Source organism: Rhincodon typus, chromosome 2, assembly GCF_021869965.1.
Source record: "Rhincodon typus isolate 14 chromosome 2, sRhiTyp1.1, whole genome shotgun sequence".
NCBI lineage: Eukaryota > Metazoa > Chordata > Chondrichthyes > Orectolobiformes > Rhincodontidae > Rhincodon > Rhincodon typus.
This window is the reverse complement of record NC_063333.1, coordinates 142,445,691-142,466,488: the sequence shown is the minus strand read 5'-3', so window position 1 is coordinate 142,466,488 and position 20,798 is coordinate 142,445,691. Positions and strand designations below refer to the sequence as shown.

The 20,798-nt window shown below is 44.7% G+C and overlaps 1 protein-coding gene across 4 annotated transcripts in view; it reads left to right on the top strand.

Moving 5' to 3' along the window:
* Nucleotides 1–20,798, top strand: part of LOC109937199 (LIM domain-containing protein 1-like) — a 49,872-nt gene that overhangs the window by 1,152 nt on the left and 27,922 nt on the right. For 2 of the 4 annotated variants that reach the window (XM_048616287.1, XM_048616304.1), the window contains exon 2: nucleotides 64–858. In XM_048616287.1, coding sequence (XP_048472244.1) covers nucleotides 64–858 — 795 coding nt within the window. Of the gene's footprint in view, nucleotides 859–20,798 lie in introns of all 4 variants that reach the window. The other 2 variants (XM_048616301.1, XM_048616295.1) reach the window with 2 other exon arrangements.

Here is a 20,798-nt window from a genome sequence, read left to right as displayed (position 1 = left end):
ATCCAGCCCCTTATAGTCCCACCAAGGGGATCCCAGACCAGACCCACGTGGGTAGCCTCAAATCCAGCCCCAGATCCAGTGTGATCTCTAGTGATCCAGCCCCTTATTGCCCCACCAAGGGGATCCCAGACCAGGCCCACATGGGTAGCCTCAAATCTACCCCCAGATCCAGTCTGATCTCTAGTGATCCAGCCCGTTATAGCCCCACGAAGGGGATCCCAGACCAGACCCACGTGGGTAGCCTCAAATCCAGCCCCAGATCCAGTGTGATCTCTAGTGATCCAGCCCGTTATAGCCCCACCAAGGGGATCCCAGACCAGACCCACCTGGGTAGCCTCAGATCCAGCCCCAGATCCAGTGTGATCTCTAGTGATCCAGCCCCTTATAGCCCCACCAAGGGGATCCCAGAGCAGACCCACCTGGGTAGCCTCAAACATACCCCCAGCCCCAGGTCCAGCCTCTTGCAGTACGGGCCCCTTCCCTCCAGCCCCACGGTCCCGGAGCCTGATGCCTACCGACCCCAAGGGCAGGAAGAGCCCCCGCGATGCCCGGACTCGCGGCCGGCCACTCTGCCCGAAGGGGATACTGACCCAAGGGGAGCTGACGGCGGCCGAGGGGGTAGAAACCAGGCCACTCCGGGCCAGAACCAGCTCCCTCTGTTCCCGCAGGATGCGGACTATAAGCTGGCGCCTGGACTGCCCGAGCCCCGCCAGGAATCTAGCCCCAGGGTCCGCCTGCCCTGTCAGACCCTCCATGTACAGCCGGCCACTGGACCATCCAGGGCTGAACTCAAAGTCGAAGCTCTCACCCAGCGCCTGGAGCAGGAAATGGATGCGAATCCCAAGGCGGAGTATTTTGGTAAGTTACTTTCCTTGCACTGGTATAATGTCTGTAGCTTCCACTTTCAATGGGAGAGTCCCTGTCCATTTCAGTCAGTTTCTGGGGGAAGGTGTAATTCTGTTAATTACAGGGAGTTGATCAATCTACACATTCTAGGCAATGTTCTTGGAGAGAGTGGGTGGGAATTAATTCCTCAGCTAGTGCCCACTGTGAGGGGACCCCTCTGGACCACCAAAAACTCTTCACGCATTCGGACAGGTGTGTAGATGAGAAAGGTTTAGAGGGATGTGGCCCAAATGTAGGCAAGTGGGACGAGTTCAGTTTAGGAAACCTGGCCAGCACAGACAAGTTGGACCGAAGGGTCTGTTTTGTGCTCTTTGAACCTCTCCATCTAGGAGCATGGGAAGAGGAGTAGGCCATTCAGCCCCTCAAACCTGCTCCACTGTTCAAGATCAGGAATGGCCTGTGGACTAACTCCATATGCCTGCCTTTGGCCCATGTCCCTTGTTACCCTTGCTCAATAAAAATTTGTTAATTCAGATTTAAATCTAACAGTTGAATTAATATTGACTGCTGTTTGCGGAAGAGAGTGCCAAACATCCGCTACTCTTGTGTGTAGAAGTGCTTTCTCATATTTCTCCTGAATGGCTTGGCCCTAATTCTTAGACTATGTCCCCTGGTTCTACAATCTTCAATTGGTGGAAATAGTTTATCTACCCTGTCCTTCCTCATTAATATGCTGAAGACCTCGATGAGATTACCCCTTAATCTGATTGACTTTTTTTAATTATTCGCTCTCGGCATTTATTGTCCATCCCTAATTACCCTGGAGTAGATGGCGATAAGCTACGTTTGTGAATTACTGTAATCCTCAAGGTGTAAAAGTAAGTCACCATAGTCCCATCCTCTCATTAGGGAGACGCCTAGTGTTGGTTCAATCTGAGGGTCACGATGCTCCAGGTTGAGGGGGGCGAGATTGGGAGAGAAGGATCTTTGTGGTAACTTCAGCCGGTGTGGGAGTTGAACCAGCGCTGTTAGTGTCACTCTGCATTGCAAATTAGGGGGAGGCAAAGGCCCAGTGGTATTATCGTTGAACTGTTAATCCAAAGACCCAGGTAATGTTCTGGGGATTGTGGTTCGAATCCCCACACGGCAGATAGTGGAATTTGAATTTAATAAAATATCTGGAATTAAGAATCTAATGATAACTGTGAATCCATTGTTGATTGTTGGAAAAACCCATCTGGTTCACTAATGTCCTTTAGGGAAGGAAACTGCCATCCTTACCAGGTCTGGCCTACATGTGACTCTAGACCTACAGCAAGGTGGTTGACTCTGAACTACCCTCTGGGCAATTAGGGATGGGCAATAAATGCTGTCTGGTCAGCGATGCCCTCATCCCGTGAATGAATAAAAGAAACCAGCCATCCAGCCAATGGAGCTTAGCTACCACTAGGGTCACCTGCACTGTAGTTAGGAAAGGAGTTGCAGGATTTTGACCCAGCAACAGAGAAGTAATGCCTGTTATATTTCCAAGTCAGAATAGTGTATATCTTGGAAAGGGAACCTGCATTCCCATGCATCTGCTGCCTTATCTGTTTGTTAGTCGAGTTTACTGGTTTCGAAAGTGTTGGGGGCACCTTGGAAAGTAACTTCAGTCCATCTAGTAGATGGTACGTATTGCTGCTACTGTGTGCCCATGGTGAAGGGAGTGGACTTTGAAGGTGGCCAGTAACTTGCGTGTTGCTAAAGTTGAAACAAAACTTCATCAAGAGAAGCAAGGAAAAAAACCGAAGAACTGCGGATGCTGGAAATCAGAAACAAAAACGGAAATCGCTGGGAAAACTCAGCAGGTCTGCCTGGCAGCATTTGTGGAGAGAGAAGGCAGAGTTAGCGTTTTGGGTCCAGCGACCCATCTTCACAACTGATAGTCAAATCTGCTGAGTTTTCCCAGCAGTTGCTGCTTTTGTTTCATCACAAGAGGAGTGGAGTCTGGTATTTGTATAGCAGCAACTTGTGATCACAGTTTGTCGATGTCATCCTTCGCATGTGAGAGAGATGTGATCATTCCACATGAATAGTTGCAAGGATTACACATGAGACTATCCAGATAACTGATCTCAGAAATGTATTAATAGTGAATGTTAAACATACGTAGAGGACTTGAACAAAAATATTCCAATGCAATACTGAGGCAGGGCCACCCTGTAGAAGTTCTGGATAAACAATAGACACTAGCTCAGCTGGGATACCCATAATAAAGGCAAAATACTGCAGATTCAGGAAACCTGAAATAAAAACAGCAAATTCTTTGGGAAGCTCAGCAGGTCTGGCAGCAACTGTGGAGAGAGAATGAATGTTTCGAGTCCAGTGAGTCCTCTTCAGAACTGAAAGGTGTCAGAAAATGGTGTATTTTATACTTTTGACTGAATGGGCGAGGGGGAAAAGACAATGCGGACTACCAATGTAAAAAACAATGGGGTTGCTAGTTAGTGGAAGAGAGATAGAGATATAAAGTGGATGTAAATGCACTGGAATGGTTTCTCGCAGCTGAAAGTGAAGTAAACAAGATGAACCTGTCCGGGAGTGGGTCGGGAGGGAAAGACAGAGAGAGAAAGAAGAATGTAAGAAAATGGACAACAGATGTTATTTGGTCAGGCTTTGAAGTTGTAGAATTTAGTACTAGAAGCTGTAAGGTGCTTAAGTGATGTCCTTGAGCTTGTGTTGCGCTTCGTTGGAATGTTGCAGTAGGTACAGGACAGAAATGTTACCATGCCAGTGCGGTGCTTTATTGAAGTAGCAAGCAAGTGAGAGGTCAGGGTCAGCCCTGTGGACAGATCGGATGAACACAGCAGGCCAAGCAGCATCATTGCTGCTTGGCCTGCTGTGTTCATCCAGCCCTGCACCTTGTTGTCTCGGATTCTCCAGCATCTGCAGTTCCTACTATCCCTGTGGACAGATCGTTTGGTGGAACGCCTCCAATCACCCAGTCTGTGTTTGGTCTCACCAGTGTAAAGGAGACCGCATTGTGAGCAGCAGATTCAGTGGATCAGATTGAAGGATGTAGAAGTAAAACACTGCTTCACCTGGAAAGTTTTTTTTTTAGGTGGCTTTGGACAATGAGGACGTAAATGGGCAAGTGTTGCACCTTCTGCAATTTGCATGGAACACTCCCCATGAATGAATGATTTAAAAAGTGTCCCTTGTTGATCCAGTGGGCCGGCTCAGAGGTTGGAGAGGAACATTCTGACAGAGTTTCGGCTGGCCGGGAGTCTCTGTATTCAGAGGGTGGGTAGGCCTTGGCTGAGGAATTCATTTTCACCGTGGCACAGTCTGTCTCCTCCTCTGGATGTACAGAAACCCCATTGCCACTATTTTGAAGAAGAGCAGGGGAACTCTCCTGGTATGCTGGTCAATATTTAGCCCTCAAAACAACATCACAAACAAAAACACTCTTTCATTACCACATCACTGTCTGTGGGAGCTTGAAAGCAATTTGTAAATATAAGTCATTCATTCAGTACTGACTAGAAAGAGGCCATTCAAGTGATTGTGGCTCTGCTAGTTTTTGATTTGGGTAGATGTAACTGAATAGTCCAACTTTCTGGTTCTCTTTTCAAACCCACTCGCCCTGTTTTCCTCGTCCTAGTGACAATCTTTTTAAGAATAATGTGATTACAAAGGTACAATCACAGTATCACCAGAACTGTTCTGCCTTTGCATTGAAACCTGCTTCCGGAGTCCAAGCCCAGTCTGATACTGGAGTGAGATTAAAAACTGAAAGAACTGCGGAGTCTGGAAATCAAACGCAAAAACAGAAGTTGCTGATAAAGCTCAGCAGATCTGGCAGCATCTGTGGAGAGAAATCAAAGTTAACGTTTCGGGGTGAGTGACCCTTCCTGGGGATGGAGTGAGATTCACTGGAGAAACTGGTTTAACCTCGCTTTGTTTTGCAGTTAGTTCAGGTAGAAAGCATTAGAATAGAATCCCTATGCTGTGGAAACAGGGTATTTGCCCCACCAGGTCCGCGCCGATTCTCCAAACAGCATCCCACTCAGACACACCCCCTACTCTATCCCTGCATTTCCTATAGCTAATCCACCTACCCTACATATCCCTGAGCACTGCAGGCAATTTAGCATGGCCAATCCACCCTAACCTGCACATCTTTTTACTGTGGGAGGAAATGGGAGCACCTGGAGGAAACACAGGCAGAATATGCAAACTCCACATAGACAGTTGCCCGAGGGTGGAATCAAACCTGGATCCCCGGTGCTGTGAGGCAGCAGTGCTAACCACTGTGTCACCGGTCAAAACAAAGATTGCAGTTGCAATGGGACCATTGCATTCCAGTGCTGGCTGATCACAAGCAATGAGCAAAACATAATTATTTTCTTTTCGTTCATGAGAACAAGGCTGGGCATCCCTATTTACCCTTGATCTGAATGTCTTGCACGTTCATTTCAGAAATCAGTTTGAAAGCTAACCACGTTGCTCTGGGTCTGGAGTCACATGTCGGCCAGACCATGTAAGGATGGCAGATTTCCTTCCCTAAAGGACGTTAGTGAATCAAATGGGCATTTGTGACAATTTCAGTGGCTACATGGTCACTATGAAGCTAACTTTTAATTCTAGATGGTTATTGAATTCAAATTTCGCCAATTGCTTCGATGGTACTGCAACTCATGCACCCAGAACATTTAAATAAAAGCAGAAGATTGCAGATGCTGTAAGTATGAAACTAACACAGGGAATCTTGGAGAAAACTCAGCAGGTCTGGCAGCAGCTGTGGGGAGAGAAACTGCTAACGTTTGGAATCCAGTATGACGACTCTTCTCAGTTATTTCTTTTTCTGTCTCCATGGATGTAGATGCAGAAAGGTTATTTCCCCTTGTGAGAGAGTCTACGAACAGAGGGTATCCTCTCGGAATAAAGCGTTGCATATTTAAAAGAAAGAGATGAGGAATTTCTTCTCAGTTTATGAATCAGGAATATTTTTTTAAATCAATATGTATCAAATATTATGGAGACGAGGTAGGAAGTTGGAGTTGAGGATTGTTGACAGCCATGATATAATTGAATGGCAGAGAGGACTCGATGGGTTGAACGGCCAAACTCTACTCCGGCATCTTATGGTCTCACGCTGTTGGATCTGCTGGCTATTCACATCATTTTCTGTGTTTGTTCTCCAGAACATTAGCCAAGACGCCACTGCCTCCCCAAGTATCGTTGCTTATTGTTTGTGCTTGAAATGAACAACACGCTTTAAGTGTAGCGATTGCTAACACATTCACCTTAGCCTGTCCTTGGTTTTGTATATAAGGTTACGCTGTTGATTTTGTGTTCACAGACTGTGCTGGAATTAAAGATGTACTTGTTTAAATGTACTCGTGTTCCTCACCTTTACAGTAACTAGCTTCACGGGAAGAATACATTTACTAAGTTGAGCTTGTTAAAACTCGCAGGATTCCTGATGGTAAAATCATAGCTGAAATTTGGGAATCGCTGGTGTAAATGATCTAATGGATAGATAAAGTGTACTGTTCTGAGTTTTATCAGAGCCTTGTACATATGAGAAAAAGAGACCCAAAGAAACATAGGGAATAGGAGCAGGAGTGGGTCATTTGGCTCTTCAAGTCTGCTGCACCTGCCATGGACTTTATTTATTTTAATATATTTCCATTCCCCTGTAATGCTAGATTCTCTGGGTCCACTCCAGTCATTACATTATAACCATATATTTCAGTCCTTACCCACACCTTCCTTACTGTCACAGTTAAAGCTGCCAGTCAGGCACAGATGATTAGAATTCACCTCGTTCCTATTCTGTTCTTGCGTAGTTCCTGTCTTGTATTAAAAGCCCTGCCCCATTCAGCGGAACATGATCCTCACAAAACATTTGCTATTTGTTATCTCTGACCATCGTCTTTGAGCTTTGAAACTGTTAAACAAAAGACTCTGAGTTCAGGTGTCTTTTCACTGTGACAATAATGTCCTTGGCTTTTGCCTTGTTTTTGGGGAGTTCCCCAATGGTTATAAAAAAGCAGTGCTCGGGCATTCAACTACGTTAGCACATACCAGACAGCTTTATAAAACACTTTTTTACGAAACTGAATGGGATTGTAATATCTTGAGCTGCAGGGATTAAGAAATCTTTGTGTTCTGATTTAGGATGCATCCACCAACAAGGCAACAATTCTAAAAACAAATAGAAAAGAAAGTGCTGGTGACACTCTGTTCATTTCAGATCTCTGGCATCCACAGTACTTTGCTTTTACTTTCCAGAGCAACCCTTTTGACAAAGGAAAGTTCAAGCGGGACAAATCAGCAGATAACAAATGCAAGTCTTCTTTGGCGTAGAATTGCTAGAGTTCAGGAACACAATAGACCTGACTTTTCCAGATTCTCAGCCACCTCTCGTCTAAGCTTAATAGAGAAATGTAGTTTCCGCTAGAAATTCCACCTAGTTTGCTAAAAAAGATTTTCATGGTTTGAGTGTCCATGGTTAGACCAGCAACTGTTACCCTGGAGGAGGTGGTGGTGAGCTGCTTTCTTGATCCACTGTAGTCCATGTGGCATAGGTAGGCTCACTGTGCTGTTAGGGAGAGATGGATTTTGACCCATTGACTGTGAAGGAATGGCGATATATTTCCGAGTCAGGATGGTGAGTGACTTGGAGGGGAACTTGCCAGGTGGTGGTGTTCCTATGTGTCTGCTGCCCTCATCCTTGGAGGTGAGTTGGAAGTCTCAGGTTTGGGAGGTGCTGTCAGAGGTTCCTTGGTGAGTTACTGCAGTGTACCTTGTTGAGATGGTACAGGTTGCTGTTAGCTGGTGGAGTGAGTGAATGTTGAAGGTGGTGGATGAAGTGCTGACCAAGCGGGTTGCACTGTCCTGGGACTATTGACGATTCCTGGCCTATGCAGATCTCACCCAGAGTGATGTGAATGGTGTGGCTCCCTCTAGGTTAGAGAAGGGGAAACATCAACCATGGTTCCAACTCTAATTAAAATCAAAAGGTGAAGAAGGTTGTTTGAGTTTGAGACTCTCCTATCAGGTACAGATTTTAAAAAAATATATAATGTTCAGCAGCTCCGCTATATTTCTAGATATTTTCTAATCAACCTGTTCAGAGATTTTGTGACACACCTCTGGAGCACAAGGGACTTGAACCCAGGCCTGGTAGCTCAGAGATCAAAAGCACAAGAGCCCTCCATTATATATTTTTATCCTGAGGTCTGCTTTGTGCTTCAATTGCCTTGTGTGAAAGACAACCTGATACTAGTCTGAAATTTCCTTTTTTTTTTACTAATTTCAACCCTTGTCCTGGATGGTGTCGAGCTCCTTGAGTGTTGTCGGAACTGTACTCATCCAGGAGTATTCCAAAACCCTCCTGACCTGTGTCTTAGAGATGATGGACAGGCTTTGAGTTTATCTGTTGCAGAATTCCCAGCCTCTGACCTGCTGTTGTAATCACAGTATATACATTATTGGGTAGTCCCCCTCACTTGAGGGATTTATTTGTATTGGAGGCAGTTCAGAGCAGGTTTGCTAGATTGATCTCAGAGATGAGGGGTTTGTCTTATGAAGAGAGATTGAGCAGTTTTGGCTGATACTGTCTAGTCTAGTTAAGTTTCTGATTAGTATCGACCCCTGGGATGTTGCTGTTCGGAATTTCAGTGATGGTAATACGATTGGTTATCAAGGGGAGGTGGTTAGATTTCCCTTGTTGGTACCGATCATTACCTGGTACTTGTAACATTCACACTATTTTTACTGTGTATCAACCCAGGCCTGGATAGTCCCTGGGTATGCTGCAGGTGGACATGGAATACTTCATTATCTGAGGAGTTGTATATGGATCTGAACATTTGTACAATCACTAGCTTATGAGAGAGGGAAGACCATTGATGAAGCAGCTGAAGATGGTTGGACATAGGTCACTACCCTGAGGAACTCCTGCAGAGATGCCCTTTTTTAATTCTTCTATGGTAGACTGGTTAATAAGGTTACATCACATGGGATTCAGGTGGAGCTAGCCAAATGGATGCAAAATTGGCTCAAAGGTGGAAGACAGAGGGTGGAGGTGGAGGGATGTTTTTCAGACTGGAGGCCTGTGACCAGCAGTGTGCCACAAGGATTGGTGCTGGTCACTGCTTTTTGTCAATTATATAAATGATTTGGATGTGAACATAGGAGGTATGGGTCGTAAATTTTCAGATGACGCCAAAATAGATGGTGTAGTGGACAGTGAAGAAGATTATCTCTGAGTACAATGGGATCTTGATCAGATGGGCCAATGGGCAGAGGAGTGGCAGGTGAAGTTTAAGTTAGATAAATGTGAGGTGCTGCATTTTGGTAAGGCAAATCAGGGCAGGACTTGTACATTTAATGGTGGGGCCCTGGGGAGTGTTGCTGAACAAAGACACACAGGGGTGCAGGTGCCCAGGTTCTTGAAAGTGGAGTCGCAGGCAGATACGATAGCGTAGAAGGCAGCTGGTATGCTTGCCTTTATTGGTCAGAGCATTGAGTATAGGAGATGGTAGGTCATGTTACAGGGCATTGGTGAGGCCACTTGTGGAGTTTTGTGTACAGTTCTGGTCACCCTTCTGTAGGAAGGATGTTGTTAAACTTGCGAGCGTGCAAAAATGATTTACAAGGATTTTGCTGGGACTGGAGGGTTTGAGCTGTAGAGAGAGGCTGAATAGGCTGGGGCTTTTTTCACTGGAGTGTCGGACACCGAGGGATGATTTTGTAGAGGTTTATAAAATCATGAGGGGCATGGATAGGGTGAGTAGCCAAGGTCTTTTTTTCGGGGGTAGGTGAGTCCAAAACTAGAGGGCATAAGGTGAGAGGGGAAAGATTTAAAAGGGACCTGATGGGTAACTTTTTCGACATAGAGCACGGTGGGTGTGTGGAATGAGTGACCAGAGGAAGTAGTGGAGTTGGGTACAACTATAGCGTTTAAAAGGCATCTGGATGGGTACATAAGCAGGAAGCATTTGGAGGGATATGGGCCAAATGCTGGCAAAATGGGTTGGATCAGATTAGGACATTTGGTCGGTGCAGATGAGTTGGATTGATGGGTCTGTTTCCATGCAGTACAACTCTCCAACTCTATGTGGTTGTCACTGGTAGGCCAGCATTGGTTACTTATTCCCACTTGTCCTCAAGAATGTGGTAATGAGCCAACTTTCTCGAATCATTGATTTGGTACAATTGAGTGGCTTATTTGGCCAGTTGAGAATACAGTTAATAGTCAGGAACATTACTGTGGATCTAGGGTCCCGTAGGCTAGACCAGATGGGGGTGGCAGTTGTCCTCCTAAGAGACATCAGTGAATCAGATGGATTTTTACAATAATCAATGATACATTCATGGCACCAAGACTAGACCTAATTCCATATTTATCTATTTGGAATGTGAAGTAATACCTGCTGCCATGATGGGATTTGAACCTGTATCCCCATACCTTGGTCTTTGGATTACTGGTCCAGTAACTGTACCATCTCCCCAGCTGGGCCTGGGATAATTGGCCCCAAACATCTTTCTTCGTGTTCAGTAAGACCCTGGCCAGATCTGCTCTGATCCCTGAAGGGCAGGAATTGAGAGTCAGATTGGGAATGTGATCAGTTGGTAGAGGTTTGGATTAAGGCAGTTTTAAGAAAGGCAGAGTGTTCACTCTCCTTTATGTTGGAGCCACTCGATCCGGTGAATACATTAGGAATTGGGATTTATTCCCCTGAGGCCTGTATTCTGTTGATTAATGTAAAGTGTAAATGGCACAATTTGTGTTTTACAGTTCCCTCCCATCTTCCAGGAGTATGTAACAGTGCAACCTTGGCATGTCACTGAGCACAAGTTTATAATTTCCAAAGTGTGCAATGAGATTTGCCAGGGCAGTTAATAATAAGTCATGCTGGTATATAGGTAGATATTGGAAAGCAACCGTACTGTAATTGTTGTGGTTTTAATTTCTGGTTGTCAGAGCATTGTGATGTTATGTCCAAAGGATTATCTAATGCAGGTGTAGAATGCGTAGTACTCTCTTGCTGTCTCTAAAATAGATTCCTGTCTTTTTTTTCCCTGAAGTATGTCTTTTGTTGTATGACTCTTTGGAGACCAATAGCTTTCCAGTGCACAACCTGAGTCACCATTGTCCATGTGTGATCTTCAGCAGTGATTGGTTTAACTGGTTGATTGTAGAGGGATCCCAACCAAACCTAATCCTGTCTTTACTCTGTGCCCATGCATGTGTTCCTTTTGCTCAAGATTATGTCAAACCAGTCCCCAGAGATGACCTCGTGCATGAATTGCAGAAAACCCATCTGCAGGTACAGCAGGGAATATGGGAGACAAATAGAATTCTGGCATTTATTGGTAAAGGGATACAGACAGCGCTTGGGTTGCAAATGGTGTCTGTTCACCAGTCGACTTGTACATAAATTGGAACACAATGCGAAGCTGTTTGTAAGTACAGGAGATGTTCGTTTGCTGGGTCTTTAAAAATACACCCCTGTATGGGATCACGTTCATAAATTGGGGACCCCCTGTAGAATATGAGTAAGGAAGTATTGCTGAAACTGTATAAGGCAGTAGTGAGACTGCAGCTGGAGTATTGGGTAGTCCCCCTCACTTGAGGGATTTAGTTGTATTGGAGGCAGTTCAGGGGAGGTTTGCTAGATTGATCCCAGAGATGAGGGGTCTGTCTTATGAAGAGAGATTGAGCAGTTTTGGCTGAAACTCTCTGGAGCTTAGAACAATGAGAGGAGATGTAATTGAGGGATATAAAATGCTAAAATGAATTGACAACCTAAACATAGAAAGGTTGTTTCCTCATGTGGGCCAATCTAGAATTCGAGGTGATAGTTTTAAAATAAGAGGTGGCAGATTTAAAACAGAAGAGGAGGAATTACTTCTTTGAAAGGGTCATGAATCTGTGGAATTTGTGACCCCAGAGTGTGCTGGATGATGGGACATTAAGTAAATTTAAGGAGGAGAGAGACAGAATTTTAATGTGTTAACGGGTTATGGAGAGCTGTTAGGAAAATGGAATTGAGGTTGAGATGAGATCAGCCATGATTGTATTAAATGGTGGAACAGGTTCAAGGAGCTGAATGGCCTCTTCCTCCTGATTCTTATGTTTTTGACTTGCACTGTCAGTGTCTTATTGTCAGTGGTACATCATGTGATGTACTCATAACGCTCTCTTTCAGCCTTGAGAATTGGCTTCAAACAATCAAACTTCAGCTCATAAGCGAGGCTGACGCTGGAGTGTAGTAGTAAGGAAGTGCTGTTGTCTTCAATGTGCGATTATTTAGGGTGAGATATATTAACCAAGTCTGCTTGCTTGGTTGGAGGTACAAGATCCCATGCTGCTGTTAAGGATCGACCAGCCTGCATCCCACCCACCCCTCGCCATCCCACCGTATCCTGGACAATGTTCACCAGGAGCAAGTTAACTTTGTCATTAGTTCATTTTCTGTTTGTGAGACTTTGCTGTGCCAATAATTCTGTCCAAGTTCATTTGAACAATTTGTACTGAAGAAAGCCTCTGCATTATAGTTGTATAATTTATTTTTTCAAACATGGATTGGATCTTGAAAGGATGTTTGAGATATACATAAGTAAGGTGTGCTGGAAGCCACATGTTGCACATAAACAGGGCCATATTCCCACAAAACAGGAAGACTATCTTGATGTATTGCACCTTTGTCAACTAAACAAAAGCATGGGGCCAGCCATTTGCCATGGCAGTGCCTTCATCAATACCTACCACCCATTTTTCACTCTGTCCTCGTGCAGTGTAAATTGCTGTTCCCTTTGAAATTTAGTGTGCTTGTGATTCTGTCCTGATTGACTGCAAGACAAAAAGCTTTGGCAATATGTGTGTTCCTCTCAGCAATACTCCTGCTCCTTACAATCAGGACTGGTTTTGCTTGTGGTAATCTCCTCGGGTTGAGGAAGCGGTTGGTACTGAGGACACTAGAGAACCCAATGCCACCCTTATTAGTCCGATTAAAGTAGCAACAACTTGTATTATTGTGGCACTTTTAACAAAGCGAGACATCCAAAGAGTTCTCTGCAAGCGCATTGCTGAACGAAGTTAGATGCTGAGCCACATCAGGTGTTAGTATGTGACCAAAGAGTTGGATATTAAGCAGCGTCTTAACAGGAGGAGGGGAGGATAGAAATGGACACTGCCCTGTTTACTGCTTTGCATATGGAGGCAGCAGTTTCTTTCCTATCCTTGATGGGAACCTGTTGATATTCCTGTGTACCTCACAGACGGTTGCCCTGGTTACAGTTTCTCATGAGGTGGGTCTCACCATTAGATGGTGGCTCGATGTGTGCGAGTCATGTGATAGCGCAGTTTGTGTTTCCATTAAATAAGGACGGCCAGCTCTTCGGTCATTGCACAGAGAAAGAAGAACGGGAAACTGGGAGAGCCTGTCACCTTCAGGAGCTCTTGTAAATCTCTTGGCATCCGGTTGGGTTGGGACTGTCAGGGGCAACATTCCTTCAAAGTTGCACGAACTTGCAGCTGCTGGGGAACTCCCCCACACATTGCTTGTCGAGCCGATATATAGCTTCCATTTGTAGGAGCTGCCGCTGCATGTGGGCTTTGAGGTCTACACAGCGGCAGAGAAACATCACAGCAACCTTGGCCAGGGATCCTGCTGGGAGTTTCGGGTCATCCTGCTATTGTGTAGCTCAGTGGAAAGGAGCCTCTGGTATTTGCTGATTTTCTGAAGAAGGGTACAGGCCAGAAACATCAACTTTCCTGCTCCTCTGATGCTGCTTGGCCTTTTGTGTTCATCCAGCTCTACACCTTGTTATCTCTGGTATTTGCCTTCACTTCGCATTTTCAATAGTAAGAATGGGAGCTCATGTTTAAGAGTAGAATAAGAATAGCACTGCTGCCTCAGCGCCAGGGACCCGGGTTTGATTCCACCCTTGGGCGTCTGTCTGTGTGGAGCTTGCACGTTCTTCCCGTGTCTGCGTGGGTTTCCTCTGGGTGCTCCGGTTTCCTTCCCACAGCCCAAAGATGTGCAGGTTAGGGTGGAGTAACCATGCTAAATTGCTCAGTGTTAAAGGAGATGTAGATTAGGAGGATGGGTCTGGGTGGGATGTTCTGAGGGTTGGTGTGGACTTGTTGGGCCGAAGGGCCTGTTTCCACATGGTAGGGATTCTATGATCTATGATCTATGATCTATGATCTATGAATAGTACACCATCTGTCCTGTCCACTATCTACAAGGCACAAGTCAGGAGTGTGATGGAATACTCCCCACTTACCTGGATGGGTGCAGCTCCAACAACACTCAAGAAGCTTGACACCATCCAGGACAAAGCACCCCGCTTGATTGGTACTACACCCACCAGCATCAACTCCCTCCAATACTAATGCACAGTAGCAGTAGGGTGTATCATATACAAGGTGCAATAACTCACTGAGGCTCCTTTTGAAACTAAACCTGTGACCACTTTCATTTAGAAGGATAAGAGCAGCAGATACATCGGAACTTCACCCTCTGCAAGTTCCCCTCCAAGCCACTCACCGTCTTGACGTGGAAATGTATCGCTGTTCCTTCAGTTTTTGCTGGGTCAAAATCCTGAGAACTGACCGTACTGTGGATGTTTTACAGTGGCGCACGAAGACAGCTCATCACCACCTTCTCAAGGGCAAGTAGAGATGTGCAGCAAATAATGCTTCAGCTAGCGCTGCCCACAACCTGTGAGTGAATTAAAAACCACTAGCTTTAGAGGTGGTTCTGAGGTCAACAAACAACAATTTTCCTTTTAAAGATTGGGCTTACTGCTGAAATTTGTTATATCTATATCACCTGATTTAAATCTTAAGCCAAAACCTCTGGTTGTTGTAACAATAAGGTCTCCTTTACAGAAGAGGGTAAATTCTTGTGCTTTTAACCTAAGTGAAAGAAAATGTTGGTAGCACTCTGAGTTAATTGGTCTGAATCAATGGAACAAACAGAGAATTGCTCCTGAGAAACAGTCACTGCCTTGTGTAATGACATGTCCATCCCTCACCTCCAAGGCCCTGTGAGTGCTTGATTCACAGGCTCTGGTCATAATCCCTTTAGGACCAGGCTGCGTGAGATCCAAGCGTGGTTTCACTCGGGATCTTTTAACCTCGGCTGGGGAGTAAAAGATAGGAAGTTGTTCACCATCTTTACCTCAAGAATGTCTCCTGCCCCTCTGTCTGTCCCAGCGAGAGTTTATCTAAGGCCCCTCCTGGTTCTCATTTGCACGCTGCACTCATCAACATCCTTCATTGACAGTGGACCGAATCTGAGCACACTGGGCTCCACCCCATCATGTCCACAGTGTTGCCAGGTCTCTTGTCCAACAGCTAGTCTCGATGAGCCCCAATTTCCTCCAATTACCTCCAATTAAACACGAAGTGAGACCAGTCAAATGTTGGGGTAACCAAAACCTTTGGTTTTGGACCTGGCATGAATTCTATTCCCCAGCCTATAATTCTGTCTTGCCAAATGATGGTTGCCTGAGGCTGGATCACATCTGTTTGTAACCCTGCTGACCATATTCGAATGAATTACTGATCCATTGTGAGCTGTGAGACAATGTGAGGCCCAGACATGTGATTCCAAGATGGCGACGAAGTAGGTTCCTAAGCTGGAGGCCGTTCGCTCCATCGGTTTCTTTTCTCCTTTTTCGTCTTCTTGTTTTTTCTCTTTCTTTTTCTCTCTACTTTCCTCCATTACTCCGATGGCATCGATGGTGGAGAGTTGAGGCAGCTCGGACTGGAGGGACTCCTGGCTTTGAGGAAGCCTTAGGTGGACGCCCTGCTTTAGAGAGATGTAATGCTGATCTTTCAACTTTGTTTTTCATTTTTCTAATTTTATACCTAAGGTTTTGTGCCTAGGTATCTTTGTACCCAGGATGGTCTCAGAGAATGGCGACATTGTACACATTTCACTGTACTCCTGTATCCCTGTACTTGAGTACACGTGCCAATAAAACTTAATTCTAATTCTAAAGCTGTGTGCATCTCTACGACATCATTCTTTACCTCCACCTCCTCAGTTTGTCAGTTACTGAAACCCCGTTACATCATGTGCATAACTCACTGTCTTAAAATTGGCAGCCATAACCTTTAATCATCTAGAACACTAGCTATGGATTTTCCCTAAATCTTTTTCACATTTCCTCTTTTCCAAAAAAATGATAGATTCTCTGATTAACTGCCTGAAGTCTTTTTTTGTTCGGTCTCCTGTGAAACACTTTGGGATACATTCCTGTGACCAAGAGCGAGCCATTCTCCATTTGAGCCTAATCCCATGCACTTAAAGAATTGCAGAAGTGTTCTGGCACAGAAGGAGGCTAATCAGCCCATCATCCCTGTACTGACTGTTCACATGAGCACCATTACCCAGTGCCAAGCTCATGCTTTTCCTTTCTGACGTAACCTTTCATTTGGAAATACAGCATTATTTTAAGTAAAGTCGGGCATTGTACTCCATACATCCAGTAACCTGCTTCATTCAGCAATTATTATTCAGCTGAAATAAGTCTTTAGTTTCAATGTGAACCTGTTGAGATGTCAGATATTGGAATCAATGTTGGGAAATGAGCAGTGATACTGTACAATGGAGCAAACGGTATTGGTATTCTGTGTTGGATTAAATATAGTGGGTTGCAAGCACCAGTTATTCATGAGTTAGCTTGGAAAGAATTTTGGCCAGGCCACCATTACAAATTGATCCTTTGGCTTTTCTGAGCTGTTAAGTGTTGACCTTGAGCTACTGGATCAGTGGAAATAAGAGCAAAGAGCAATCTTGTTCTGCTGATTTCTTTGCAGACGTTAGTTTTGCAGTCACTTGGAGTGTGAGGTCTAGGCCGAAATTCATCGAGGCTCAAGCATGATGTGCAGCAACACCAGCGTCGCCACCGGACCAAAAGGAACGCTATGGCAACTTTCAGTGGAGGAGATAGAAGTCTGTCATCAAGTTAATGTTTCTTCCCTGCTGTGCTGAGTGCCCTGGGTGGGGGAGCAGGACCCAGCTCGGGTTATATCCACAGCAACAAACTCCAAACCTACGTGTAAAAATAGCAGAATTAAACTACTGGTCATATTGTTAACTCTTCCCTCTTAAGTATAACCGGGTAAAATTATTTTACAAGATGTTTCCCTGCATGCTTTTCCTTGATACTCTCACACAGTTACTGAATGCAGAACACATACTGCACTGGAAAACCTGAAGGAAATCTCTGGCTTGGGAGACAGCCAGATCTAAGAATTGGGGATCATGGGATCTGGGAAATCCACTCTGGTTGGCCCCTCCCACCCTTGTTGCTATTTATGGTGCGTGCAGGTTGTGTTGGAAACTGTACCTCAGTTACCTGTTACTGAGCTGGTGTGTTCACAGTGACACCTAGCAGTAACTGGGGCCAGGATGAGGAATGAAATTACATTTACATAAGGATGCACTGAAGAGCATTGCAGTCAACAAATTAGTATTTTCATCATCAACATTTGGATGCTGCTGTTATGTAGGTGCAGTCAAGTTGAGTACAGCCCAGACCACCACGCAAGCCAACCTCCCATCCATGGACTCCATCTACACTTCTTGCTGCCTTGGAAAAACAGCCAGCATCATCAAAGACCCCTCCCGCACCAGTTGTAATCTCTCCCATCAGGCAGACGACACAAAAACTTAAAAACACACACCCAACAGGTTCAAAAACAGCTTCTTCCCCACTGTGATTAGACTTCTGAATGGTCCTCTCAAATTTCAAGTCTAATTTTGATCTTGCTTTTCGTGCACCTTCTTTGCAGCCACAACTTTGTGTTCCTCGCTCTGTTCAATCACCCTCTGATCTTTCTATGATGTGATCTGCCTGTACTGCACGCAATACAAAACTTCTCACTGTACCCAGGTACATGTGGCAATAATAAACCAAATCAAATCAAAAGTCAGCATCTGTTTGTTCACAGGGTCTTATAGACAGAGGAATCAAGAATACCTTCCTGTCACCTTGTCATTTGGTGGCCTCGTCCTCAGCCATCAATGTCCTTTCACCTCTGTGTATTACCCTCTTCCTTCTAAGCCTTGCCTCAAACTAACCCAAAGTTTTGGCTAAGCTTTTGGTCGCCTCTCCGAATGTCTCCAATTCGGTTTGGTCTGATTTCTGATGTGTCTCAGAATGTCATTCTTAATCAGAGGAGCTAGAATTTGTGCAGCCATTTCTCCTCGAGTCCCTGGTGTGATTGACTTCAGCCCTTTATTGTAAGTTCTGTTTGCTGTGCAGCGAGGAAGAGACAGTCTTCTGGGTGATCTTGGTGGCTGGGGGTCAGGTAGGATGTTGACAATGGACATATTGACTGGGCTTTCAATAGGTGGGGCATCTATCTCGGGTTTTGGCCTGTTTTGTTTTCCTTTCATGGGCATGTCCAACCTCTACAGGTTATTTCAGAGTTCCCTAATTTTCAACGTCGACCACCTGCTTTGCTTAAATTAAGGTTGAACCTTTTTATTGTATCTTTCATTTTACGGTTTGTCTAAATAGTCTGGCCTCTGGAACTTCGTTGATTTTAATTGAGTGGATGTATCTTCAGATGCTGGGCCCCAGGAACTGGAATGCCTCTTTTGCCCTCGATTTTTCTCCCTCTTTCCCCTCTTGCCCTCTCTCATCTCCCACCTAAGATGCTTCTTAAAACCTACCTCTTTGACAAAGCTTTTGGTCACCGGTCCTCATGGCTTTGCGTTAAGGTGTATTTGATAAAGCTCCTGTGAAACGCCTTGGGATGACTTGCTAGGCTAAAAGGTGCTACATAAATGCAATTGTTGGACTATTCAAAGTGATGTTATAATGGAAGATACCAGTAGATGAGGGCTCGGTGCTTCTGAACAGAGAAGCTCTGAAATCGGTGACCTGTTTGGAAGTCAGTGGTCTGCTACAGCCAACTTATTAAAACGAAATCTCTGCATCAAATTAATTAACTTTAAATGAATGTTACATTACTAAGGAATGCTGAGGCAAATGTCAAAAGGATATAACATGACAGCATTGCCTTAAAAGTAAGAACATAGATAAAGTGCTGTAAACCTTAAATTGGCACTTGTGGGGGGAGAATGTTTATCTAAAACTAGTGTAAATAATTCTTCACTTGAGGAACCTAATTTGGCTGTTTTGTGAATTTCAAACTTGTAGCAAACACACTTTTGCAATTGAGTTGGACGTGGCACATGTTGAATTCACCCGAATTAGATTATTTTTGTTGGTTTTTGTGATCTACTGTGTATTTTCTAATCGACCTGATCTGAGATACTACTTGCATATCGTTGGAGCAAGTGGGACTTGAACCCGGGTCTCCTGACGCAGAGATAGGGACATTACCACTGCACCATAACACCTTATTTGTGATCTATCTTGTCTATTGTGGTTGATGCTTGTCACCTGCATTTTGGTCTTCCCCTATGTGCATGGACAGATGAATAAATGCAGCAGGTTTTTCTCAGACTAAGAACAAAGCCCGTTCACTGGACATATTAGGTAATGTGTGAACACGGTGGACATTCTGCATTGTGGGATAGCTCTCTGCGCGAGGGTTTGGTTTCCTCTGCTGTGGAACTGTTTAACACATTCCTTTGAGCGATAACTAACTGTGTGCACTGTGCAACCGATGTGTTTATTTTAAATCTGTTTAAGGCCGACTTAAAATGGTTCAGAAACCATTTTTTACCAATTTTGTGCAAGTGCGTTAACTGCTGAAGTACCAGAAGGGATTGAAGTTTGCAGCCATTGTGTAGACTGGGACTATACTCATTAGAATTTAGAAAAATGAGGGGGAAATCTTATAGAAACACAAAATTGTGAAGGGATCAGATAGGATAGAAGCAGGGAGGTTGTTTCTACTGGTGACCGAAACTAGAACTAGGGGGCATAGAATAAGGGGGAGCAGGTTTAGGACTGAGTTGAGGAGGAACTTCTTTACCTAAAAGGTTGTGAATCTGTGGAATTCCCTGCTTGATGAAGTAGTTGAGGTTACCTCGTTGAATGTTTTTAAAGTTTTTGAACAGTAAAAAATTAACGGTTATAGTGAGCGGGCGAGTAAGTGGAGCTGTGTTTACAAAAAGAGCAGCCATGATCTTCTTGGATGGCGGAACAGGTTAGATGGGCCAGATGGCCTACTCCTGCTGCTATTTCCTATGTTCCCCCTGGAAGAATATGAGATGGTTTTTGTTTGCCCTGTGAAGGGGTGAAAAATAATAAAGTCTTGGATCACACTTTATCAGGATAATGATGTTCGATCCAAATGTACTTGTGCCTAAAGGTCAGCCCATATGCACTTTAAACCGGAGGGAAAAACCAGTTTTAAAAATAAAGTCATATTTGGAAAGGAATGTACCGGGATATTGGAGTACTGTTCTGGCATATGCAAAGCAGACCAGTATACATCATTTGCACATTTCACACTTTTTTTCTCCCCCTTCTGGATGTATTTCTCCTTTTGGTCACGAGGCGATACGTTGTGTTGGTGCAGTGCCTTGAAATTCTAAGTGTCCACACTGTCCGCAAACGCGGGAGGTAATGAGGGCTGTCCCCGTCATTGAGGAACTTCTTTCTATGTCTGCCTGAAGGTAGGCCTTGATTGACCAGCTCCACGATCTCGGGAGATCCCAGAGTCCACTCCAGCTGGAATGGAGATTGGCTCCATGCTGTTAATATCATGGTCGTCCTCGTTTTCCGACCAGCCCGGTAGCCCACTGAGGAGCCTGAGTGAATGCACGTTGTGTTCTAGAGCAATGGACAGCGATGGTAGAAGCCCTGATTTTCCAATCATCACAGGGCTGACCAGCAATCCCCTTCCACTGGACGGATTTACAAATCGATGCTCAACCTGTTTGAGAGATAGTAGGAACTGCAGATGCTGGAGAATCTGAGATAACAAGGTGTAGAGCTGGATGAACACA